Raw genomic sequence first — 27,953 nt, 5'->3', positions numbered from 1 at the left:
TGTAGGTGTCGCCACCCGTGCCAACCTTGTGTGAATGCTCTGAAAAGCTAACCATTTCCATACCACAGCATCTTCTTCCTGTCGGTTAAATTTCGCATCTGTAGCACATCATCTTCGTGGTGTAGCAATTTTAATGGCCAGTAGTGTATATGTGAAAGGTGTACCAAATTATTCTACATCTATAGTTAGGTAACAGCAAAGATTAAAACTGCTACCCTTAATGAAATTTTCACTCTGTAGCAGAGTGTGCACTGATAGCGAACATCCAGGCAGATTAAAATTGTGCGCTGGACCGAGACTCGAACTTCACAGAGGCTCTCCTGCAAAACATTTAGCATTAGAGCTTCTGTGAAGTTTGGAAGGTAGGAGGCGAGGTACTGGTGGAAGTGAAACTGTGAGGATGGGTTGTAAGTCGTACTTGGGTAGCTCAGATGGTAGAGCACTTGCCCGCAAAAGGCAAAGGTCCTTAGTTCAAGTGTCGATCCAGCACACAGTTTTAATCTGCCACAAGTTTCAGATTTCAGCTCTTTGTCAATTGATATATTTGAATAGTCTTCTGCACAAGCTTACTCTCCATATTCACTATTTAGAGCAATTTCTGCTTTCCTTCAGAACCAATAGATCTTATCATTTTTCCTGCTCCTCTCCTGTCAAAAGTCTTGTTTAAAAAAATACAATAGCTAGTGAAACAACGGTGTTTTTAAAAAGGTGTATCTAGAAACCTTGTTCCAATCGTTACTGTTTTACCAGTATATAAATTGATATTCGTCTTCTGTTACAAATATTTAAAATATTGAGTATTATACTTATTTTCAGTCTTTTTTTCAAAACAGGTTGTAGAATATCCATAGAAGATGTGAAGAACATTGCAATCAGATTTGCACGCCTTACTTCTGAGTTTGTGAAACCACTCTACAGTAAATTGATAAAAGAAGCACAGTTATATTTAGAGGTATTTTGTCACAACTTTATGCTTACACTAGTCAATAAGTAGTTCATGGCACTTCTTAGAAATATTGAATAAATTATTTTAGTTAATTGGGCACACTTAATACTACCTGCAATTCTCTCTATGAGGATGTTAGATTAGTGGTTAGTGTATTGCGGGCTGTTAATGTTTTTCATTGTGTAAAAGAACTGTTGTTGAAGGAGCATGAAGCCTCATCTGGAGTTAATCAACATGGACTAGTCCACATCTTATACATATTATAAGTTAAAGTCCCCCATCACATTTTTCTGTCTGTATGCCAGAGCTAATCTCAGGAATTAATGTAGGGATTTTGACACATTTTTCACTAATAAATAGACTGGTTCAGGAGGAAGGGTTGTGTATATCACTACATATTATAAACGAGTCATCTGGCCATAGATGCTATCCATGTGAACTCTGAGTGGCTTGCTAGTTCAATATAGATTATTTCAAGCTATCAGTAGTTATTGTGTAACAATAGTATAAGATCAAAGGGCAACACACTATATGGGAGAAGCATTGAGTAGTAGATACATATTTTAACAAAAAATTCCATATTGTAGCTCAGTTTCTGAATTTACACTCTTGTTTAGGACATATTCATACAGCACAAAGATACTATCTCATACTGTAACTTGACTGGTGTGGGTGGTTGTCTTGGACTGAGTGAATGTGTTGAATGTGGGAGGGGTGTGGGGTGAAAATGAGGGGCTAGAGAATTTCGTCTAACTGCAGCCACGTTTAATGGTATTTTGTACATGAAAGCAATGGGGATGAACTTTTGGGAGGGAGTGGAGGATTAGTGGGCCACAAGGATAAGCTAAGAAAACAGTGGCGAAAGTATACATGGCCAAGCAATGTATGAAAATCATGGGACCAAGAAGAGACATATGAAGCTTTAGGGGGAAGAGTGTAGTAGGAAATAAGATTTGAACAGTACTAGGGAAGAAGCTTTAGGGGGAAGAGTGCAGCAGGAAATATGATTTGAGCAGTACTGGGGACTAGGAAGGGCACAAAGGTAGATTGAGAAAGTGTTAGTGAGTTTCAAGGTGAGGCGAATTTGTGGACCAAATAATGTATGTAAGGACAGTTTCCATCTTCACAATTGAGAAAAGTTGATTTTGAGAGGAGGAGGTAGGAGAATTTGTATGACAGGGACTGGAGTATCATTGAAGTCAATCAAGTTGTGCCAAGTAACATGCTCTACAATTTTGTGATTAAACTTGCCCTTGACTACAATTTAGTGATGTTAATTCAACAAGTGGTCAACTCTTCATTTTAGTATGCAATGAAGTAAAGTTGTTTACTACTGGAGGATGTGGAACAGTCGTTTCGTTTCAGGGAGGTATTGTGTACTGAGGGAGTGGTTGTTTCTGGCTGGCTATAATATGTGGTTGTAGTATTAGATCATGGGAATTTTATCTTTAGACATCATTGAGGGGAAACAGCTGTGGATATTTGAGAGAGACATTCACCTTATCAAGAGAAGAATCACTATAGAGGTGTCGTTCAGAGATGGAAGGAGGACATCTTTATATCTGTGGTACAAGAAAGTAATGGACTTCTGGCACTCTTTGTTCTTGGTTGGCCTTATATGAAACTTAACTATATGAGAAGTTTAGGATTCTGAGCAACTTGTAAGGGTTCTGCTGGATGGTCCACCTCCATGTTTGTAGATAAGGAAATCCATGGTGTTGAAATCCATGTTTGAACATCCAGTTTAGGTTTTTCATTGATTCTGTAAATCAGCCAAGGCAGAAGCCAGGTACATTTCATTGAATAAGCTGCAGTTTATTTCCTGCCCCATCCTTGTCCAATCTGAACATGTGTTAACCTCTAATGATCTCATTATTAATGAGAGCTTCATGTCTAATCATTTTGCCCACTTGTTTGTAGTTTTATCTTCAAAGGAGAAGTAGTTTTGAGCAAGGATAGGGGTGTTCATATGAACCAAGAATGGTTGCAAAAAGGTGTCTCTACTAAGTACTGGGAGCAGAGCGACTAAACTTTTAGTGGGGATTAAGGGGATCGGACATGTTAGGCTCTTGTGTCTAATCCAGACATTCATGTTATACAGCTGTTACACATAAAGGAACCATCTTGATGGATCACCTTGCGGGTTACCCGATATGTGAGAGCTCTTCATCTACATGCACGAAAGAACACATGGTGAGTCAATGTTTGTAACTGTCATATATTTGAGTCACATATAAACTTACAGCAAACAACCAATATTGACTTAAGGTCTCTTACCTCCACTTATACAGCATGTGAATGGTCACGGCAAACCTGATCTCAGAGGTTTAAAATCAGTGAAGCCTGGGATGAGAGGGGTGTGAGAATAGCTCTGCTAAGATTTAATGTTGTTGTTGTCATTTTTGCTCTGGTAAGCTACTAGTGTGCCGTGGCAAGATTGACAATGGACCTACTGCTACGAAAGAGATCCTAGGACATCAGTATTCTAACCTGGATGGAATAGTGATGTGAGGAAACATATGCGGTGGTTTTAACCTATGACCTTCCCCAAATTTTTCTGTGAATGTGCCTGCAGTATGAAATTTGGTTAAATGGACAACCAAGCTGCCTCCTCTACATTTTATTGACGGACAGTAAATTGCATAACTTTATGACCCAGAGATAGTTCAGTGGAGATGGAAGAGGAAATAATAATATCAAGTGTATCAATCTTACAGTAGAGTTATCACAAGCGTCGCAATAGAATGAAGGTTAAACAGAAGTAAAACCAGGAAATATATTTTTAACCATTATCAGTGCAGGGGAGAGATTGGGGTGTATTCTTTATTTAAATAAGAAAATAAAATACAGTATTACAGACATATAAGGAACCTGAATACAGGATAACTTGATTAAGGAAGAATTTATGCAACAATTTGCTCTCCTTTTAGGTAGAATACCTGTACAAAGAGCATCAGAAACTGATAAACAATAGAAAATCAAATAACTAGATGATGGTGGGAGATTTCAGTCCAGAAGTAGGATTGAAATTAGAGGGAAACATGGAGTAGCGTACCAAATTTGATAGAGGCAGAATGTGCTAAGAAAACAGCAGGTCCATCCATAACACTTTCTTTCAGAAGAAAACAAAGAGGAAACTATCTTCTCAAACATGGAAACAACAAAAAAATGTTACAGGTATGTGGAGGGTAAACAACAAAAGTAAAAGAATGTGGAACAAAGCAACGGGTACGGGTTTCAAGAAAATTATAAGAGAGTCAAAAAATAACATGCTGAACTGAACCATTTTAAAATGTTTATAAGACTATATGAAATGCAAAAATGGGAGAACTGTGAACTTAAATGATTAAAACAATTGGATTATCAAAAAAAAAAAAAAAAAAACTTATGTGTGGAAGACTTTATATCCCAATATATATACTTTGGGAGTAAAGGAAAGCACTCAACAAATACCAGAAGTGTTGGGTTGTCGACAGACCCACACAAAAGAGAAAGAAAACGTGCTAGCTTTCAGACACACACACACACACACACACACACACACACACACACACACACAAACAACACCTATGCCACTAAATTACGATGGTAGGTGGACTAAGGTGGGGTGGGAAATGTGTCAGGTGGGAAGGGTACAGGGAGAAAGAGCCAGAAGGCATGAAGAGAGGTTGAGAATGGGTAACTAGCATTTCAGAGGAAGACAGTATGTTTGTTGACTAGAAATGGGGGAGGGAGGGATGGTAGGTGCATGGGCTAGGCATGCGGTACGTGGGTACTGGAGCTGGTGCCATGTGGCACATGATGAATATGATGTAGAGGGTGACAGAACAGGAAGAAAAAACTTTAGGGTAGAAGTTATGGGGGCAGTAGGTTAGCAGATATTGAGGCCAGAAGGGTTATGGGAGCAAAGGATGTGTTGAAAGGATGCCTAACATCTGTGTTATCCAGAATAGTTGGTGCTAGTGGGAAGAATTCATGTGGCATGAGTTGTGGAGCAGCAATTGACACAGACATTGTATTCCATCAGTTGAGACGCAGACTTGAAGTGAATGAACTAAGAATGTATCTCTAGCAAGAAATAAACATGACACTTTATTACACTTTTAAAAATGATGCAATTTTTGTTGAAACATGGACACACAACAACAATACACTGTGCCAAAGCAAAAACTAAATGGATTTAGAGCAGAGAGGTTTTTGTAGTGTTTTACAGAACACAAAACTCTGTATTTACTTCGATACTTCCCCTAACTTCCAGTGATGCTGCTGCTTCTGATAATGATGATGATGATGATGATGATGATGATGATCATAAGGGATCTCTTATAATGATTGCTTGGTAAGACAAAAAACATAACCTGGCCCGACGCTGAAACCTCTTGGCTGAGTCATAAATATTTCTGTGTCCAGGTCCCCAGACAGAAATGCAATTCTAACTTATAATTGACAAAACCTGTAGGTTTCTTCAGCTACAATTGTTGTTAAAGTACAAAAAGAGTCATAACAAGAAAGTGGACTAAAATTTTCATCATAGTCGTGTCTTCTGTGTTGAAACATACCAGAAACAACCAAACGAGTGTGGTCAGGTTTATATTTTACCTGAAGTACCCAACGATTATTAATCACATATTAACTTTTAAGCTGTTTACCAACTCCAGGTGTAATATGCTTCAAAGACGTTCATTGCTTCTTTCATTGAATTAAACCACTTATTGGAGTCACTACTTTTCATACCTTTGGTAAAGTTTGTCGGTGTTAGCTCTTCATGGATTGCTTTTGTAAGGCAAACCAATGCATTTGTTTTTTGGAGGCTGGTGAGCCTGGCATCCTAATTCGTAATCACTAAACCTCACTGGGTGTGTTTTACAAATTGGACAATGATTTAATAAAACATCCAGTCATTCTCAATTACTAATCTCAGTTTGATCGATAATAGATTTGAATTCTGTTTGGACCAAGAATTACTAATCAAGTCACATTCCTCCCCTATTTCTTCAGGTACAGACTTAAATACCAGCTTAATCAAACTCCCAACCATAGATAACATTTGTGGTTGAAAAGCACCATTGCATGATTACGTTTCATGGTGTTTTGATGTGATACGCACTTTATTACCATCTTTCTCATTCATATAACCAATAAAATATCAAGGTCTAGCTTTGTCATAGAACTTGGAATGAAATTTCTTGGGCAAATAAACATAATCTGTCTAATACATTACCAGTCCACAACTCAAAAGGTGTTTTACCTGGAGCATTTGACTTCCCAGTGTGATTGAATAGAAAAATGGTCCGAATAATTTAGGTAACTCACTAGGTGATGATATGGAGTGAGCTAATTCAAGTATTTGTTGATTTGTTTGTTCAGCAACACACTTTTGCCCAGATGTATCCAGACATGTAAGGTGAAACTAAGTTACACAGTCTCATAGTATTGCAGCTACCACATTTCACTTAAACTTTCCCCCACTGACAGACTGAAACACTTTTACCATATGACCAGCAGGACACACCTTCAAAATGTTTTCAAATTGTTGATTACTTCAGATTTACTTTGCATTAAGTATATCCAAGTGAAACGAGAACAGTCAACTTTGAAAAATCACATAAGAATGAAAATTGTTTATCGAGTTGGCAGAAATTGTCCAGTAACATCAGCATTAATCAATTCATCAGCAGTTTGTGGCCAGTCTCTGAAAGGACTGAATGGTTTGCAGTGGGATTTGTCAAGAACACATCCATCACAAAATGATGAACTGATATTCAGAAGCAAGAGAGCATGCCTCACACATGGTTATTGTCTTGATGACCAAGTTTCTCATGCCAGTCTTATAATTGTTCTTCTGAAGTTGCTAAGTTAATGTTCCTTTTTGAATTTGGATGACAAACATGCTTGTTCATAATGTACATTGAAGGAACAAGTTTCCCTGTTGCAACTGATTCATTATATATTTGAATGATAACACCTTTGTTATTATAAGCCACATTATTTCCCCATTGCACAGCTTGATGAATGGTGAAAAGTTGGTGTTTGGCATCAGGTACATACTGAACATTATCTAGCAAAGCAGATATCCACTTGTTTATATATATATGTCAATATTAATACTCACCATATAGCAGAGATGCTTAGTCACAGATAGGCACATCAAAAGGACTGTCGCAAATAAAGCTCTCAGCCAGTAAGGCCTTCATCAAGAATAGACGACACACACACACACACACACACACACACACACACACACACACACAAGCAACTCTCACACACGACTGCAGTCTCAGGCAACTGAAACCACATTGCGAGCAACAGCACCAATGCATGATGGGAGTGGCAAGTGGATGGGGGTAAGGAGGAGGCTGGCGTGGGGAGGGGGAGAGATAGTATGGTAGGCGTGGCGGACAGTGTAGTGCTGCAGGTTAGATGGAAGGCTGGGGAGAGGGGAGGGGGGGGGGGGGTAATGGAAAAGGAGAGAAGTAAAAAGACTGGGTGTGATGGTGGAATGACAGCTGTGTAGTGCTGGAATGGGAACAGGAAGGGGCTGGATGGATGAGGACAATGACTAATGAAGGTTGAGACCAGGAGGGTTACAAGAACATAGGATGTATTGCGGGGAAAGTTCCCACCTGCGCAATTCAGAAAAGCTGGTGTTGGTGGAAAGATTCCTTGTGTCACAGGCTGTGAAGCAGTCATTGAAGTGAAGTATGTCATGTTTGACAGCATTCTCAGCAACAGGGTGGTCCACTTGTTTCTTGGCCACAGTTTGTCAGTGGCCATTTGTGCAGATAGTCATCTTGTTGATTGTCATGCCCAGTAGAATGCAGCATATGGGTTGCAGCTTAGCTTGTAGATTACATGACTGGTTTCGCAGGTAGCCCTGCCTTTGATGGGATAGGTGATGTTTGTGACCAGACTGGAGTAGGTGGTGGTGGGAGGATGTATGGGACGAGTGTATTGTGTAGATTCGGAGGGCAGTGAATACAACTGTAGGAGGGGTGGGAAGGATAGTGGGCAGGACCTTTCTCATTTCAGGGCATGATGAGAGGTAGTTGAAACCCTGGCAGTGAAAGTAATTCAGTTGCTCCAGTCCTGGGTGGGTTACAAGGGGAATACTCCTCTGTGGCCGGACAGTGTGACTTTGGGAGGTGGTGGGAGGCTGGAAAGATAAGGCATGGGAGATTTGTTTTTGTACAAGGTTGGAAGGATAATTAGGGTCTGTGGAGGCTTCAGTGAGACCCTTAGCGTATTTCGAGAGGGACCGCTCATCACTGCAGATGCGATGACCATGGGTGCCTAGACTGTATGGAAGGGACTTCTTGGTATGAAACAGGTGGCAGCTGTCGAAGTGGAGGTATTGCTGGTGGTTAGTAGGTTTCATATGGACAGAGGTACTGATGTAGCCATCTTTGAGGTGGCTTGCTGGGTTGAGTTGGACCAGATGAAGCAAATGGGGAAGAAGTTGTTGAGGTTCTGGAGTAATGTGGATAGTGTGTCCTCACCCTCAGTCCAGACCGCAAAGATGTCGTCAGTGAATCCAAACCAGGTTAGGGATTTAGGATTCTGGGTGTTCAGGAAGGATTCCTCTAGATGACCCATGGCATAGTATGGTGTCTTGAAGATGCCCATAGCCATACCCTGGATTTGTTTGTATGTAATGCCTTGAAAAGGGAAGTATTTGTGGGTGAGAATATTGTTGGCCGTGGTGACTAGGAAGGAGGTTGTTGATTTGAGATCCGTCAGGCATTGGGAAAGGTAGTGTTCAGTAGTGGTAAGGTCTTGGGCAGAGATTTGGTGGAGGAAATTGTTGGTATCTTTTATATAGGAGAGTAGGTTACAGGTAATAGGTTGAAGGTGTTGGTCTATGAGAGCAGAAATTCTCTCAGTGGGGGCACAGTAACCAGCCACAGTGGGGCATCCTGGTTGTCGCATCTGCAGTGATGAGCGGTCTCTCCCCTCTCCCCACCTCTCCCCCGCCCTCTGTTTAACCTGCAGCACTACACTGTCCACCACTCCTATCATACTCTCTCTCCCCCTCCCTGCCCCAGCCTCCTCCTTACCCCACCCAGTCACCACTCCCATCATGCACTGGTGGTGCTGCTCACAGTGTGGTTTCAGTTGCCTGAGACTGCAGTCACATGTGTAACTGTGTGTGTGTGTGTGTGTGTGTGTGTGTGTGTGTGTGTGTGTGTGTGCGCGTGTGTGCGTGTGTGTGTGTATAGATTATTTTTGATGAAGGCCTCATTGGCCAAAAGCTTTATTTGTGACAGTCTTATTGTTGTGCCGATCTGCGACTCGACATGTCCGCTGTATGATGAGTGGCAACTTTCCTTTTCATAATATTATTACATTCCATCCTGGATTTCCGTTGTTTGATTTCAATATTAACACCGCCAGTCCCATGTAGATGTAGATACGCAATGGAATCAGAAACTTTTCAAAAGTAGCAGAATGCTGTTCATTTGGTGAAATGTGGTGTGTCCTGCCAGAATCAGAAACCCAAGAATCAGCACTATCAGAATTAATATGAACTAGCAAGCTAGTGCTGAAAAATATGTTTTATTTGGCATTTACTTTTAAATTGGAACTAAAACTATTATTGATAGCTGACTCCTTTATTTTTTATGCAGCCATACATTTTCAGAAGTTTGCAATGATATGTTCAACTGTCTTGCAATATAGACATGAGCAAGTTCCTTTCTTCTTTTTCTTCTTACACTCTGTTGTGAATTTCTTCAGTCTGCGCTGTTTCTCATCCTATTTTGATTTTGTGTAGAACGTGCTACCTGCCTGAGTTTCTGTGTGTAGCTAGTAAACTGTAAAAAGGACACAAATTCTCAATAAGAAGCTTTGTATTGCATAAGACATCAAAAATGTTTTCAGATAGTGTCGTGTGTTTTGTTACAGATGTGACGTCATCCTTTTTTTTTTTTTTAATTTCAAAGAAAAAGTTGAATAGCTTATGTAATAATTGCAATGAAGATTGTCTAAACATTGATAAAAGAGTTTCCCAGATATAATTTTTTTTTTTTTTTTTTTTTTTTTTTTTTTTTTTTTTTTTTTTTTTTATCAGTTGTCTTTCATACATGAATAGCAGGTTCCTCTTCAAGTGCTATTCAGACAACATGAACTGCCCATGCATTGTTCCATTTACAGTGTCAAAATGCATTGACTGTTTCATCTCTTTCTGCTAATGATGGACATTGGCATGTATCGTATACAGTTTAATAATGACAAGCCTTTAAACGATGTTGAAAATGTTTCTTTATGATAGTTTCTTGACAGATCACAAATATTTGTAGGACTACTCTCGTTTTCCTCGTTAAGTGTCATATTGGCCATAATCTACAAATCTTGCTGTCTAAAAAATACCTTTATTAAAAGAAAAAAATAGTCCAGTGAATGATTACTATAGTTCTCACAGCATTCGCATTTGAGTCCATTATGTACTGTGGTGAACTAAGGATACATTTAATATTAACTGAATTTTTTGTTAAAATGTTATTATAATATTAAATAGAAGATGCTTCCAAAAGTATTGCAAAATTAGTGGCCAAATAAATTTTCCATTTTAATATTTTTCCTGTTTAATATTAAGCATATATTGTTGCACATATTTGTAAGAAATAAACATGACATTTTGTTGCACTTCGAAGAATGATATGCTTTTAATAACAACATGGACACACAATAACAACACACTGTGTCAAAGTAGAAACAAAACAAAGAATCAAAGAATACACACTTTTAGAGTAGAGAGGTCTCCCACACAACACAAAACTAGGTGCCACAGTAGAGGGGGGAAAACATTACTTCAGTAAGACTAACATATGGGTAATGAAGAGGGACAGCAGGTGTTTCAGCAGTTGTAAAGTCAAGAGTCTGATGATTTATTGCTCTGCCAGTGTAGTATTAGCCAACATGGCCCCACTTTATTGGTAATGCAGGGTAGGTGATGGCAAGGAGAACTACAACCCTTAAATTTCCCGAGTAGGAGCAGTTCTACTGTGTTGTTTAATGGTGATAGTCTCATCCTGAATAAAGAATTCCAGAGGTAAAATAGTCTCTTTCTTTTGACAAAACTCAATGAATGAATGTACCCTTGAGGCAGCTCTGGGTTTGCTTATGTAACCTCGACGCCAATCATAAAAGAGAATGAGCATTTCTAAATTGCCAATGCACCTCTCTCAGTACCCTAAAAGGGTCCTATTGGCTTACTAAATTACAAATAACTTTACCAATTGAGACTGCATTGACACCCTAATTTTTCCAACTGTAGATCCATTTATAAAGAACATTTCATCTCAATTACATTTTTTTATCTTAGTAAATGCATTGTTATTTTTTTTTTAAATTAACTGTGTGTGATTTTTATTCTCTGCACTGTCCATTTGGTCATGAATTGCATCAGTTTTTTCGTAACTTGTTGCATTAGAATCATTCTGTAGACAGAAGGTTGGCACTGCAAACTACACAGACCAAAAAAAGTTTTGCAACGCCCCAGTTCCCAGAACTCGTGACGATAGACGTTGACTGTGGATATTGATCACAGACACAGTCCCTTTGACTGTTCAGAGATGTCACTAAACCCGCCCAAAGATGTAAGCAACCACGCATGAGCAGTACCTGTTAGACGAAGGGGGTCCGACAGCCAATCAGTTCCAGTCATTCCACCAAGAAGGAGGTACATAGCTTGTGTTGTCTGTAGTTCAACCATACCTAGATGGTCAATGCCGCAGTTTGATTGCGTCCACATTGTTACTTTGTGCCAGGAAGGGAAGTGTCCAGGCGTCTCAGAGTGAACCAAAGCGATGTTGTTCGGACATGGAGGAGATACAGAGAGACAGGAACTGTTGATGACATGCCTTGCTCAGGCTGCCCAGTGGCTACTACTGCAGTGGATGACTGCTACCTACAGATTATGGCTCAGAGAAACCCTGACAGCAACGCCACCGTGTTGAATAATGCTTTTCGTGCAGCCACAGGATGTCGTGTCACGACTCAAACTGTACACAGTAGGCTCCATGATGCTCAACTTCACTCCTGACATCCATGGCAAGGTCCATCTTTGCAACCATGACACCATGCAGCGCAGTATAGATGGGCCCAACAACATGCCGAATGGACCGCTCAGGAGTGGCATCACGTTCTCCAATGAGTGTCGCATGTGCTTTCAACCAGACAATCGTCAGAGACGTGTTTGGAGGCAACCCGCTCAGGCTGAATGCCTTAGACACACTGTCCAGCAAGTGCAGCAAAGTGAGGGGTTCCTGCTGTTTTAGGGTGGCATTATGTGGGGCCAACATACGCTGGTGGTGGTCATGAAAGGTGCTGTAATGGCTGTATGATACGTGAATGCCATCCTGACAGTGCAACCATTTCAGCAGCTTATTGGTGAAGCATTGGGCTTTATGGACGATAATTCGCACCCCCATCATGCACATATAGTGAATGACTTAGTTCAGGAGACGACTAGAGTGGCCAGCATGTTCTCCAGACATGAACCCTATTGAACGTGTTTGGGATAGATTGAAAAGGGCTGTTTATGAATGACGTGACCCATCAACCACTCTGAGGGATCTATGCCGCTGTTGAGGAGAGGAACAATCTAGACCAACAGTGCCCTGATGAACTTGTGGATAGTATGCCACAACGAATACAGGCATGCATCAATGCAAGAGGATGTGCTACTGGGTATTAGAGGTACTGGTGCATACAGCAATCTGGACCACCACCTCTGAATGTCTTTCTGTATCATGGTACAACATGAAAGTGTGTGGTTTTCATGAGCAATAAAAAGGGCAGAAATGACGATTATGTTGATCTCTATTCCAATTTTCTGTACAGGTTCCAGAACTCTGGAACTGAGGTGATGCAAAACTTTTTTTTTATCTGTGTGTATCTATGGTAGTTGATGCCTAAATCAGGGATAATCTGTTATGTTTTTGTTACTTGTATTTCAAAATTTACATTTCCTTTGAAATCTCAAAAATTGTGGAAGGTAACTTTGCAGTACATTTATATATAATATTTTTATGTCAATTACCCATATTATCCAGATTTTAACTCTGCATGTTGAAACCCTGCTGGATGCAAAAATCCATGTAACATCATTTTTCAGGGAAACTAGTTATCTGATGATGCTCAGATCCTGTACTCCTTACTTTAACACAATTCTACTAACAAAATATGTAATTATAAGTGAATCAAAATATTATGTTATGCAATTTCATAAACCTACGTCAGCTGCATGAACAAGAGTAGTCATGTTCTGGGCTTGACCTTTGGACTGTGTGGAGGAGGAGAGGAAGTCCCTCCCTCTCCTTGCCACTGTTGCTAGCCATCTAAGGCACCCACTTCCTCACTCATAAATGGTAAACAGATTGAAAACAACATGGCAAGATTATGAAAGGATGTCGAGTATCGGACTGGCACAACAAAAATACTGCAAGACGTGAGCTTTCTTCCTCTAAAGTAGACAACAAACACACATTACTTTAGAAGATGGCCTTTTGGCCGAAAGCTCACTTGTAGCAGTCTTTTTGTTGTGCCTGTGTGCGACTCAGCATCTCCTCTGTATGGTGAGTAGCAATCTGTCCTTTTCATAAAACTGAAAAAAATGTTTGTTGAGATAAAAGAATTGTTTAGTGCATTAAGTGAGGTGAAAAATAAATTGTGATGGGGGACTGGAGTTAGTAGAAAAAGGAAAAGGAGAAAAATAGTGGGAGAGTGTGAAATTAAAGGAAGGAATGAAAGTAGCGTGGTAAAATTTTGCACACAGTATGGTTTAATTATTCCAAACACTTGGTTCCAGAGCTGGAAAAGAAGGTTGTATCCATGGAGGACACTTATAGAACTGGTTTGTTGCCTGAAAAACGTTTACAGGGACAGATGCAGATTCTCACTGTTATTTGTTGCATATGAAATGCAAATTGCAGGGAGGCCAGAAATTAAGAAAACTGGACTTGTATAAGGTAAAACAACCAGAGGTTGTTGTGAGCTACAAAAGGTGCTTGAGGCAATGACTGTCTGGAACAGGTGAAAGAAATGGACAGAGGAAAGGTTAACTTCAAAAGAAGTAGCAAAGGAACCTGAGGAAAAAAATAGGTAAAAAGACAAGGCCTAGTAGACATCCTTTGATAACCCACGATATTTAATTTAGTTGGCGGAAGGGTAAAATATTAAAACTCAGCAAAGACGCAAGCAAAAGAAATACAAATGTCTAAAAAATGAGATGATGGAGAGTGCAAAAAGGCAAAGCATTGAATGGGAAATCCAAAGCTGTAGATGTATGTATCACAATAGAAAATGTAGATGCAAGTATAGAAAAATAAAGACACTTTGGATAAAAGAGAAGCATCTGTATGAAAAGGAAGACCGCAGATACCAAGCCAGTATCATCCATAGAAAAGAAGGGTGAAATGTCAAAGTAATATGTAGAAGGACTATATAAATGAATGAAAAAGTTATTATAAGAAGAGAAGAGGAATATGAAAGGGAAGAGATGGACATGATTCTGCGAAAAGAATTTGATAGATCACTGATGGACCTACTTTGAAACATGACAACTGGAATAGATTACATTTCCTCAGAATTATTAAAATCCTCAGGAGAACTCACCACAAAAAAACTGTTCCACCTAGTACACATGATTGGAGGACAGATAAAATACCACCAGACTCCTAGAAGCCTGTAGTAATCCTGATACCACAGCACGTGTTGAAAGGTGTTCTAACGGTTTTTGGACAACAGGAGACAGTGTGGTACTAGGGTGCAAGACTCACACGTCTCTCGCAGTTGACTCACATATTGCGTGCAGCCGATTTTCTTCTCGGGTCAGACGGCTGCATCGATCTTCACAAACTCTGCTTCTCCAAATACTATAGCTGGTTAAGGGAATTTCAAAATAACCTTCTTTTCTACTCTTGAAATGATTCTGTACTCTCAGGATACTTTTGTTCAACCCTGTTATATTTTCATCTCCACAATAAAACTACTTCACAAGTTTCACACAAGTGTTCAACTCTCGTGAGTCAACCCCGTCTTGGACCATTAGATACTAACAGATACAATTACAATATGTTTGGTTTAATAACCCCTATAAAACCAGTTCTTGCTTCTCGCAAGTCCAACACCAGAAAGTTGAATGTAAGTGTCTTTAGTTCAGTATATAATTCATTTGTTCACAACAATACAGTTGTTACACCATCAAAGAATAGAGCATGCTTGCTCCTTGTACTGGACATACAGCTTCCATAGCGTGCACTGCAAACACTTGTGCATGCTGATCGACCATCACCATTGCAGTATTTTCGCAATACACATCCATCCTGCGCACACAAAAAACCAGCGGCGAGGTAGACACGTCTCCACTTTGTCATTCTCGTACTTAAAATATCGGGTGTTCGAGACCGAGGAAAGCTGAGTGTCTCTAGAACTTACACCAAAATTCTCGAGGCACTACAGTGTATTACTAAACCGTCAGTTTAATAAGTGCTGGTTACAGAATGCTAACGCATGCGGTTTACAGAGAAGTGGAACAACTGGTAGAGGTCACACTAAAGGAGGATCAGTTTGAGTTCTGGAGAAATATAGGTACATGTGGGCAGTACTGACTGTATGATTTATCTTAGAAGATAGAAGAAAGAATGAAAAACCCACAGTTATAGTGTCTATAAGTTTAGAAAAAGTGGTTGACAATACTAACTGGAAAAATCTCCTCAAAATTCTGAAGTTGTCAGGGGTTACGTAGAGGAGGTGAAAAATACATACAAATTGTACAAAAAGCAGACCGCAGTTCTAGGAATTGGTGGATATGAAAGAAAGGCAGTGATAGAGGAGTGTGACAGGTTGAAGCCTATCACCGATGCCATTCAGTCTGTGCATTTTAGCAAGCAGTAAAGGAAACGAAGAAGAAATTTGGAAAGGGATTTAAGTTCAGGTAGAAGAAATAAAATGATGATGACATTGCAATTCTCTCAGAGACAGCAAAGAACATAGAGGAGCAGTTGGATGAAATGGCTAATGTCTTAAAATGAGGTTTCAAGATGGACATCAGCAAAAGTAAAGCAAGGATAACAAACTCTATAGTTGAATTAGATCAGGCAACATTGAGGAAATTAGGTTAGTAAATGAGACACTAAAACTAGTTGATTGGTTTTGCTATTTGGATGGCAGACTGACTGTAATGTAAAATGCAGATAGGAAATAGCAAGAAATGTACTTCTGAATAAAGATATTTTGTATATATAATGTAAATGTAAATGTTAGGAAGTCCTTTCTGATAGTATTTATCTCAATTGTATCCTTGTATGGAAGTAAAATGTAGAGGATAACAGTACAGAAGATTAGATGGGTAGTTTAGAAATTTGTAGCACAACTTGACTCAAAGCAGGGACAGATTGATAAGATACATCATAAAGCACCAAATAATAGTTAATGTGTTAGTGAAGTGGAGTGTAGTGTGGTGAATAAAATTTGTGTCACAAAATTGTTCACTTTGAAAAAGGAACAATTGCAGCTCATTGTGATATGTGTCAAAGATTTAGTCTTGCTGCACAAAGCTTTTAACAAAGAAACACAATGCAGTATATATATTATTTTTAATAGGCAACAAGGTACATGTTTGCCTCAATGCTTGCCTGAGTAACTGCAGATTTCATTAAGTTTCCTTCCCACCATTAACCACTAACTCGTGACTGCAAACTATATTCAAAGGGAAAATTTTATGTACCATCATTGGATTACATATAGTAGGATGCTGCTCATGTGCATAGGCTGTTTTTTTACTGTTGTTATATTTAATGTCCTTTATGCATTAAATAAGTATGATGAGGATATGCAGATTAACAGTAGACAGTAGCATAGGTAATCACTAATCTGTAGCTAATTGATGCATGGTTTGTAGATATAGGTAAGAGCACATAGCCTGTCACTAGTTTTTAGGACCAAATCTTGGCTACAGTAAGCAGTTACAAGTGGATGTACATTGCAGTAGTAGTTATAGAGGACTGAAGAGATTTGCGCAGGATACAGATTAGATTAGATTAGATTAATACTAGTTCCATGGATCATGAATACGATATTTCGTAATGATGTGGAACGAGTCGAATTTTCCAGTACATGACATAATTAGGTTAATTTAACAACATACTTAAGTTAATATAACAACTTTATTTTTTGTGTTTTTTGTTTTTCTTTATTTTTTATTTTTATTTTTTAAATTATTTTTTATTTTTTAAATTTTTTTTTCTTAATTTATATCTAAAAATTCCTCTATGGAGTAGAAGGAGTTGTCATTCAGAAATTCTTTTAATTTCTTCTTAAATACTTGTTGGTTATCTGTCAGACTTTTGATACTATTTGGTAAGTGACCAAAGACTTTAGTGCCAGTATAATTCACCCCTTTCTGTGCCAAAGTTAGATTTAATCTTGAATAGTGAAGATCATCCTTTCTCCTAGTATTGTAGTTATGCACACTGCTATTACTTTTGAATTGGGTTAGGTTGTTAATAACAAATTTCATAAGAGAGTATACATACTGAGAAGCTACTGTGAATATCCCTAGATCGTTAAATAAATGTCTGCAGGATGATCTTGGGTGGACTCCAGCTATTATTCTGATTACATGCTTTTGTGCAATAAATACTTTATTCCTCAGTGATGAATTCCCCCAAAATATGATGCCATATGAAAGCAATGAGTGAAAATAGGTGTAGTAAGCTAATTTACTAAGATGTTTATCACCAAAATATGCAATGACCCTTATTGCATAAGTAGCTGAACTCAAACGTTTCAGCAGATCATCAATGTGTTTCTTCCAATTTAATCTCTCATCAATGGACACACCTAAAAATTTGGAATATTCTACCTTAGCTATATGCTTCTGATTAAGGTCTATGTTTATTAATGGCGTCATACCATTCCCTGTACGGAACTGTATGTACTGTGTCTTATCAAAATTCAGTGAGAGTCTGTTTACAAGGAACCACTTAGTAATTTTCTGAAAGACAGTATTAACAATTTCATCAGTTAATTCTTGTTTGTCAGGTGTGATTACTATACTTGTATCATCAGCAAAGAGAACTAACTTTGCCTCTTCATGAATATAGAATGGCAAGTCATTAATATATAATAACAACAACAAAGGACCCAAGACTGACCCTTGTGGAACCCCATTCTTGATAGTTCCCCAGTCTGAGGAATGTGCTGATCTTTGCATGTTACGAGAACTACTTATTTCAACTTTCTGCACTCTTCCAGTTAGGTACGAATTAAACCATTTGTGCACTGTCCCACTCATGCCACAATACTTGAGCTTGTCTAGCAGAATTTCATGATTTACACAATCAAAAGCCTTTGAGAGATCACAAAAAATCCCAATGGGTGGTGTTCAGTTATTCAGATCATTCAAAATTTGACTGGTGAAAGCATATATGGCATTTTCTGTTGAAAAACCTTTCTGGAAACCAAACTGACATTTTGTTAGTACTTCATTTTTACAGATATGTGAAGCTGCTCTTGAATACATTACTTTCTCAAAAATTTTGGATAAAGCTGTTAGAAGGGAGATTGGACGGTAATTGTTGACATCAGATCTATCCCCCTTTTTATGCAAAGGTATAACAATAGCATATTTCAGTCTATCATGGAAAATGCCCTGTTCTAGAGAGCTATTACACAGGTGGCTGAGAATCTTACTTATCTGTTGAGAACAAGCTTTTAGTATTTTGCTGGAAATGCTGTCAATTCCATGTGAGTTTTTGCTTTTAAGCAAGTTTATTATTTTCCTAATTTCAGAGGGAGAAGTGGGTGAGATTTCAATTGTATCAAATTGCATAGGTATGGCCTCTTCCATTAACAGCCTAGCATCTTCTAATGAACACCTGGATCCTACTATATCCACAACATTTAGAAAATGATTATTAAAAATATTTTCAACTTCTGACTTTTTGTTCGTAAAGTTTTCATTCAATTTGATCATAATACTGTCTTCCTCTGCTCTTGGTTGACCTGTTTCTCTTTTAATAATATTCCAAATTGTTTTAATTTTATTATCAGAGTTGCTGATTTCAGACATGATACACATACTCATGGATTTTTTAATAACTTTTCTTAATATAACACAGTAGTTTTTATAATTTTTGATAGTTTCTGGGTCACTACTCTTTCTTGCTGTCAGATACATTTCCCTTTTCCGGTTAAAAGATATTTTTATACCCTTAGTAAGCCATGGTTTGTTACAAGGTTTCTTACGAGTATATTTAACTATTTTCTTGGGGAAGCAGTTTTCAAATGCATTTACAAAAATGTCATGAAATAAATTATATTTTAAATTGGCATCAGGTTCACGGTACACCTCATCCCAGTCTAACTGCTGTAGGCTTTCCCTGAAATTTGCAATTGTTAAATCGTTGATTGAACGTACTACTTTGGAGGACTGTTTAGTATTGCTGAATGGAGCTATGTCATATATTGTAACTAGCTGAGCACCATGATCAGAAAGACCATTCTCAACAGGCTGAGCATTTATCTGGTTAAACTTATCTTGGTCTATAAAGAAGTTATCTATCAGTGAGCTGCTATCCTTTACCACCCGAGTAGGAAAATCAATAATGGGTGTCAAATTGAAAGAACCGAGTAATATTTCAAGGTCATTTTTCCTATTGCCCTCTTTCAGAGAATCTACATTGAAGTCCCCACAAATAATAATTTGCTTCCCCGTCTGACAGATAGCACAACAAGGAGTCCAAATTTTTCAGAAATAGATGAAAATTTCCTGATGGGGACCTATATACAGTTACAATTATAAATGTGCCTTTATTTAATTTAAGCTCACAGGCACATGCTTCTATACGTTTCTCTACACAAAACTTTTTTGTTTCTATACTTTTTGCACAATGATAACTTTTGACATATATGGCAACTCCTCCTTTCTCCATATTTTCTCTCATTACATGTGCAGAGAGCTTATATCCACTTACATTTACCTTGTCCATATCAGTAACAATGTGATGCTCAGACAGGCATAGTATATCTATTTCATTCTCAGCTTCTAAATCTTCTAAACAAACCAGAAGCTCATCTACTTTATTCTTTAAACTCCTAATATTTTGATGAAATATACTTACATTATTTTTAATTATACTTTTATGAGAACCTTTCCTTATTCTAACATTTGCAGTACTCTCCTGTCTGAGTTTCTCATTGTGCTTAGGCCTAGTTCCTATACCAGTGGTCACATGGTGTTCAGAGAGGCAGATTATGTCAACTGGGTTGGGTGACTTTAATTCATCAATGCAATTACCTAGGACTGAGATACAACTTGGTGGAGATAAAATTTCTGGTGATTGGTGAGAATTTATAATTGATAGCTGTGATTGGTGATCAAATGTGCTAGAATTGTGCTGTTTAATTTCTTTCCTAAACTGAAGATTTGTTTCGATCCTGACCTCTTGTAGAACTTGACATCTTTCTGTCTTACCTATCCTAAAAAAGGTGCTGCTCCAACACCTGTAACCACTGGTATTTTACCATTCATGGCAGTGCCTCCCCCCCTTAAATTTCCTGCTATTACCCCAGCCAGTTTCCCCTTCCCTTTCCTGTTGAGATGTAGGCCATGCCTGGTATAGTCCCACCTACTGAGATAATCAACAGGAACCACACCAATATGAGCCCCCGCACCCGACCCAAGCAGCCGTTCCAACTCCAAATTAACTCTCCCAACAGAAGAGTCCAAATGAGGCCGGTCATAGCGTCTCAGGACAGATACAAATTCAACATTGGTGTGTCTCGATGCCGACGCAATCTTTACCAGGTCACACTCTATACTGTACCCAGGATCTCTGTCGATGCTGTTCCCTGGCCCTCCCACAATAACCACGGTGTCTTCCCTGGTAAATCCTTTACAGAGTGAACCTAAATCCTCTGTCACCTGATCCAGACTAGCACTTGGTTTGAAAAAATTTGTGACCTGGTATTCTGGTCCTAATTCCTCCTGCAGAAGTTGGCCTACACCTCTGGCATGAGAACTGCCTAACAACAAAACTTTCTTCCTTTTTGATGACTTTTCTACATTCTTTTTCAATTTCCTATTGAAAGTTTGTTGTGTCCTGTCTACACCTACCTCTGCTTGAGGCTCATCAGTTTCTAACTGAAGCAACAGGTCAAACTTATTTTTGACATTCACCACAAAACTGTCAGACTTAGTTCTAGGCCTGTTCCTTCTACTACCTGTTGCCACTTCCCACCTCTCTTTGCCCTTCTCCCTCCTTAACCTGTCCAGATCTTCCCTAGCCTGATCTAGCTCAGCCTGAAGGGCAGCAATTTTCCCCTCCTGTTCCACTATCTTCCTATCTCTGCTGCAAATCCTACATAACCACTGATGAGCCTGATCCATTTTCCCAACACCCACGCCACTGCAGTCCCTCCAGTGAAAAAAACTACTACATCCATCACACCAAACCCCGGAACTAACAATTCTACGGCAAGTCAGGCACTTCTCACTCATGGCAAAAATAATACTTTAGCTAGAATAAATCAATTAAATTACCGAAAATCAAAAAAGACGTTACAAGAATTAAGCCTATTCACAAATGTATATAAGCAAGTTCCTGATTTAAAATTCCGCTGTTTTTCTGAGATCTGTATTAAAACAATGAAGGTATACGCTATTTATTATATATTTCACTCGATGGAATGAAAAAAAAGGACAATTAAATGAGATACTTTAACTTTGATTCTCCAAAAACGTTACGAGAATTAAGCCTATAAACAAATGTATGTAGGCAAGTTTCTGATATAAAGTTACGCTGTTTTTCTGAAACCTGTATTAAAACAATGAAGTTATATGCTATTTACGGTAGTTTACTTATTTGTTACCGATAAACTAGTTAAATTACCGTGAAACAAGAAACAAACACGTTTACAAAATTTAAGCCTAAGCGCGACTTCGCGAAGTTACGATCTTTTCGTGTTTTCTGAAAAAATACGCAAAGAAAAGTCAAACCTTTAATGGCAAGACTAAACGATACACTAATGCACGTAATTAATTTGTTGTCGGCGTTAAACCAAATTATATTCCTGTCTAAATCACTTAACTTTCTGGAAATGGTTTCTGGCGTCACTTACTCGGCGGCGGCCATCTATTACATAGAACTGCATCATATCAGTAGCCCAAGTAAAGACCACCAACAAAACAACAAGATATCAAACAACTTAGCTACTAACAGAGATAAGAGCATTCAAGCGTGATCTCTTTAAATGTGTAAAGTTCGTAAGCTAGAACATGAACATGTAATTAATCATGAAAATAATGACATTCTGGAAGTTAAGCAAAATGATGCCCCATCTACTAAACTATTCTCAGCAGTCCTCGAAGAATTTTTCATGTTCTTAAACAGAAGGGAAAAAAAAGAAGGCATATTTATTAATTGAACGTATCTGAACCACCTGAATTCGGTGATGATATTGTACTCTTTGTGTTTCTCAATTGGAAGAGATTACTAGCACAAATTTGAAAATAGAACTGAAAATCAATTGGAATGAACAATAATAAAGTATAATCACAACAACAAAGAAACAAATAGTTCATATTTACAAGCAAGTAATAAAAGTTGTTTCTATTTTTTGTACTTATGGCAGTTGATGATGATGATGACTAGTTGGACAGCCAAAGAACTGCACTGAAGAGTAAAAATTGCCTCAGATGTTTTCAGTATACTGAAAAGGTGTTTCTCAAAATAAGACTTCCAATTTGTCTTCCATGAAGGTTTACAGTCACCATTAGTTAGCAGCTTTAACTCATTCAATAACCGAGTGTTGCTCAGTGAACAGTGGAAAGATGCATATTCACAATTACTAGGAGGGTCAAGAAAGCAAATAAATGTATCAGAAAACAGCAGGAGTAGAAAACTTAATTATAATGGTAATCAAAATTAAATGGAGGGAGCCATAATTTATAGCCAGCTAAATAGCTGGTGAATGGATCAAATAAGTTCTTTACTAAATTCACAGAGATGAGAAAAGAAATGCTATGACCTAATGGAAGGTGGATATATGGAACTGAAAAACATAAAAGGCAATGTGGGTGCATGTGGCGGAAGAAGACTGTAATGCATGGTGGAGCCTGAAGGAGATCTTTCTTTGGTACTGGCTGGTTATGATGATAGTGATGATGATGATGATGATGGTGATGATGATATTATTATACAGGAAATTAGATGGAGGGCTTGAAATATGCAGGATGTTGTAAAAGATAGTACTCAGTGGTAACTTGACCATTAACTTGGAGCATGTGCATAAGGAAATGGCTGGCAATGGCAGAGAGATGTAGGGAATCTGGTGGCAGCATGGCATGAACAGTGAAGAAGTAACTGAGAAAGGGGTTGATGTCTTTAATGTAGTGAGGTTTGCTGTCAAGGGTGGGCCAAACGTGTTGGTGACTGGGGCAGAAGATTGTGGAAACTCAGACACCTGGCACATTTTGGTTCTCTGTGATGATTGGGTTTATGTATTTTGGAATGCATTTAACAGACACATGAATAGAAGGTGGTGAGAGTGAAAAAGAGATGGCATTAGGTGATAGGTTCAGGGATGAGTAAAGCAAATTAAGTAGTTTGTGATGAGGATGCTGCTGTTCTGCTTCCGTGTCACTGAAGTGCAAATGGTTAACAGACTAGATGATTTAATTTGTGGTTCTGACAATTATCTTAAATTGTACTGTAATTACATTCAGAATTCTTAGGATTTGTATCAAATGAACAGTTTAATTCTGACGACATAAATGTCATTTCATCATTCATTCATCATCCTTTCTTTCATTCTTTTTTAAATACGGGCTACCCAGGCAAAACATATAATGATATAAAATGTAATAACTTGAGATGTATTTGAGATATTTATTATTAGTTTGCTATCACAAGTATGGTAACTGAAAATGTTTACTGAGTTTGCTTTTAGCAGTTGGTACCTCTTACACAGGTATGTAACTGCTTTGTTCACATAAACAGGCATCGGTAGCCATGTGGACTCCACAGCAGACATTCTATACACTTTCTCTCGTGGAGCAGAAGTCCGTCAAGAAGGTTGGATCATCAGATGCGGTCTGACGAAGGTCCACAGATGCATCATAAAATCACCACACACCAAACACAGCATATTAGAGAAATCACTGTAGACACACAACACATTCTCCCAGCCAAATGCCACTCCGCACACTGAGTCATCAGATATGCATCTCTCACCACCTATTGGTGCAAAGCTCTACTACTCCTACTTTCCAGATGGCAGCACCATTCCTGAGAATTTTGGATTCCACCTCTTAGGCCCATTCTTCTTTGTGGAGCATACAGTTAATGTGAAAATGTATATAGACATTTTGGAGCAGTATCTTGCGCCACAACTTTCTTATGACATGATCTTTCAACAAAGTGTCGCACCATGCCTATTTGTGAGGCATTTATTGGAACCATGAGTTCCCAGGTCGCTGGATTGGGAGAGGTACATTACGCCACTTGATTTTTTTTTTCTTTGGGGGTTTATCAAGAGTCAAGTGTACCAGATATCAGTTCATGATCTACCTGATCTCTGCCATCACATTTGTGCAGCTATCGCAAATGTTAGTGTGCAGTGCTGCAAAACACTTCAAGAGAAGTGGAATGTAAATTGGATGTCTGCCACAGCACTAAAGGTGTGCGTATTGAGGTGTATTAGGTGTATAAAAAAAGCTTTTTGGGGAGGTACCACACATGCAGAAACATACTGTCAATAAATATAGTAATTACTTCACCGATTATTACTTTTTATATTATTATTTGTTTAACCCAGATAGTCCAGATTTGTTCTATGTTCATAGTCCATAACGTTTATCATGGCTGTCATGCATCGAACGTGTAACTAATAAATGAACAAATGATTTGTTATAATCACTTCATTGCAAAGTGTAGCACAGTTCCTACTTTGTCCACAGTCATATCACTCTGTATAGTGATATCAAGACTTGCGGTGGGACAAATGAAAAAGTAATTGGGGTTACGAATGTCCCAATTCTCTTGCATTCTGTTAATTACTTTACTTCTTTAGTACTGAACACTGCAAGTGCAACTTTCACTGTCTAAGCTTTCCCTGCACCTGCACACAGTATCATACCTCAAATGTAACTCTACCAGTTTGATACTCCATTACTTTCAATTAATATTGTGGTCTTCTGTCCAAAGACTGGTTTGATGCAGCACTCTCTGCTATTCTACCCTGTGCAAGCATCTCCATATCCAAATAATTGCTGCAACCTATATCGTTCTGAATCTGCTTATTGCATTCTTCTCTTGGTCTCCCTCTACGATTACACCCCCACCCACCCACCCATACACACACACTTCCCTCCAGTTCTATATTGGTGATTTATTTTATTTTACATGTCCAGTTCCATAGGACCAAATTGAGGAGCAAATCTCCAAGGTGGTGGAATGTGTCAGTGCATTAAATTACAACATAAAAGTAATAACAGATAAAATAAAATGTAATGACATAAAATAAAATGTTTTCGAACCCAAAAAAGATAAGCCATAAGTTTATGTAAATGCAATCAACTATATAACACAGGAATCAGCTTAATTTTTCAAGGAACTCCTCAGTAGGATAGAAGGAGTGACGCATGAGGAAACTCTTCAGTTTCAATTTGAAAGTGTGTGGATTACTCCTAAGATTTTTGAATCCTTGTGATGGCTTACTGAAAATGGATACAGTAGTATACTTTACACCTTTCTGCACAAGAGTCAAGGAAGTGTGATCCAAATGAAGTTTTGGATTTCTGCCTGATATTAACTGAATGAAAGCTGCTAATTCTTGGAAATAAGCTGATATTGTTAACAAAGAACAGCAGTAAAGAATACATATATTGAGAGGCCACTGTCAAACTAGTGAATGGGGGTCAACAAGAGGTTTGCAAACTTACACCACTTATTGCCTGAACCACCTGTTTCTGAGCCAAAAATGTCCTTTGAGAATGGGAAGAGTTACCCCAAAATATAATACTATATGTCATAAGTGAATGAAAATAAGCAAAGTAGACTACTTTTCATGCCAAACTATCACTTACTTCAGATACTGTTCGAATAGTAAAATTGGCAGCATTAAATCTTTGAACGAGATCCTGAATGTGGGCTTTCCACGACTGTTTACTATCTATCTGAAAACTTTGAAATTTGAACTGTTCAGTTTCACTAACCACATGCCCATTTTGTGAAATAAAAATTCTGGTTTTGTTGAATTGCGTGCTAAAAACTGTAAAAACTGAGTCTTACTGTGTTTTAGCGTTAGTTTATTTTCTACAAGCCATGAACTTAGACCATGAACTGCACTGTTTGAAACAGTACCAGTGTTGCACACAACATCCTTTACTACCAAGCTAGTGTCATTAGCAAACAGAAATATTTTAGAATCACCTCTAATATTAGAGGGCACATCGTTTATATAAATAAAGAACAGGAGAAGCCTCCCTGGGCTACCCCCATTTCACCATGCCCCACTCACACCCCACATCATAGCTTTTTCATCACTGTGGATAATGACCTTTTACTGTCTGTTGTTAAAGTTAGAAGTGAACAAATTGTGAGCTACTCCCCATATTCCATAATGGTCCAACTTCTGGAGCAATATTTTGTGATTAACACAATCAAATACCTTCGTTAACACAAAAAAGATGCCTAGCATTTGAAACCTTTTGTTTAATCCATCCAGAACCTCACAGAGAAAAGAGAATATAGCATTTTCAGTTGTTAAACCACTTCTAAAATTGAACTGCACATTTGATAGCAAATTAAATGAAATGTAACAATCTATTATCCTTACATACACGGCCTTTTCAATAACTTTAGCAAACACTGATGGCATGGAAATAGGTCTAAAATTGTCTATATTATCCCTTTCTCCATTTTTATAAAGTGGCTTTACTACTGAGTAATTGTTGAGGAAACAGACCATTTTAAAGGAAAAATTACAATTATGGCTAAGTACAGGGCTAACATATGCAGCATAGTACTTTAATATTCTGTCAAGCACTCCATCGCATCCATGAGAGTCCTTAGTCTTAGTGATTTAATTATTGACTCAGTCTCCCCCTTGTCAGTATTACAGAGTAGTACTTCAGACATCACTCTTAGAAAGAGTTATATGATTCCCTGTAGAAACTAAGTTTTTATTTAATTCACTAGCAATGCTCAGAAAGTGGCTATTAAACACTATACATATATCTGACTGACCAGTAACAGAAATATTTTTACTACAAACTTGATTCCTTGGTGTCTCAGAATGTGCCGTACCAACTGATCCTTTCTTCTAGTAAGATTGCGCCACAAATTTCTTTTCTTCCCATTTACATTCAGTATCCCCTCATTAGTTATGTGATCTACCCATCTAATCTTCAGCACTCTTGAGTAGTACCAAATTTCAAAAGCCCCTGTCCTGTTTTTGTCTCAACTATTTATCGTCAGTGTTCTGCTTCCATACATGGCTACATCCCACACAAATGCTTTCGGAAAACACTTCCTAACACTTAAATCTGTAATCTGTGTTAACAAATCTCTCTTCTTCAGAAACACTTTTCTTGCCATTGCCAGCTTACATTTATATCCTCTCTACTTTGGCCATTGACAGTTATTATGCAGCCGAAATAACAAAACTCATCTACTACTTCAAATGTCTCATTTCCTAATCTGATGCTCTCAGCATCATCTGATTTATTTTGACTACATTCCATTATCTTTGTTTTGCTTTTTTTGATGTTCATCTTATGAACTCCTTACAACATACTTCATTCTGCTCAACTGCTCATCCAAGTCATTTATCGTCTCTGACAGAAATACAGTGTTATCACCAAACCTCAAAGTTTCTACTTCTTCTCTTTGAACAATTTACACATTAAATAACATTGGGAGTAGCCTACAGCCCTGTCTCACTCCCTTCTCAACCACTGCTTCCCTCTCATGCCCCCCCGATTCTTCATAACTGTCACCTG

At 38.2% G+C, this 27,953-nt stretch overlaps 1 protein-coding gene across 5 annotated transcripts in view; it reads left to right on the top strand.

The window, feature by feature from the left end:
- The window catches only part of LOC126482298 (transcriptional protein SWT1), a 342,452-nt gene that overhangs the window by 204,343 nt on the left and 110,156 nt on the right, over positions 1–27,953 (top strand). For all 5 annotated transcript variants that reach the window (XM_050106316.1, XM_050106313.1, XM_050106314.1 and 2 more), the window contains one exon: positions 834–952. In XM_050106316.1, the coding sequence (XP_049962273.1) occupies positions 834–952 (119 nt within the window). The remainder of the gene's footprint in view (positions 1–833; positions 953–27,953) is intronic.

This window comes from Schistocerca serialis, chromosome 5 (genome assembly GCF_023864345.2).
Source record: "Schistocerca serialis cubense isolate TAMUIC-IGC-003099 chromosome 5, iqSchSeri2.2, whole genome shotgun sequence".
In the NCBI taxonomy this organism is placed as follows: Eukaryota; Metazoa; Arthropoda; class Insecta; order Orthoptera; family Acrididae; genus Schistocerca; species Schistocerca serialis.
The sequence above is the reverse complement of the archived record's forward strand: the minus strand, read 5'-3'. Positions and strand labels throughout refer to the sequence as shown.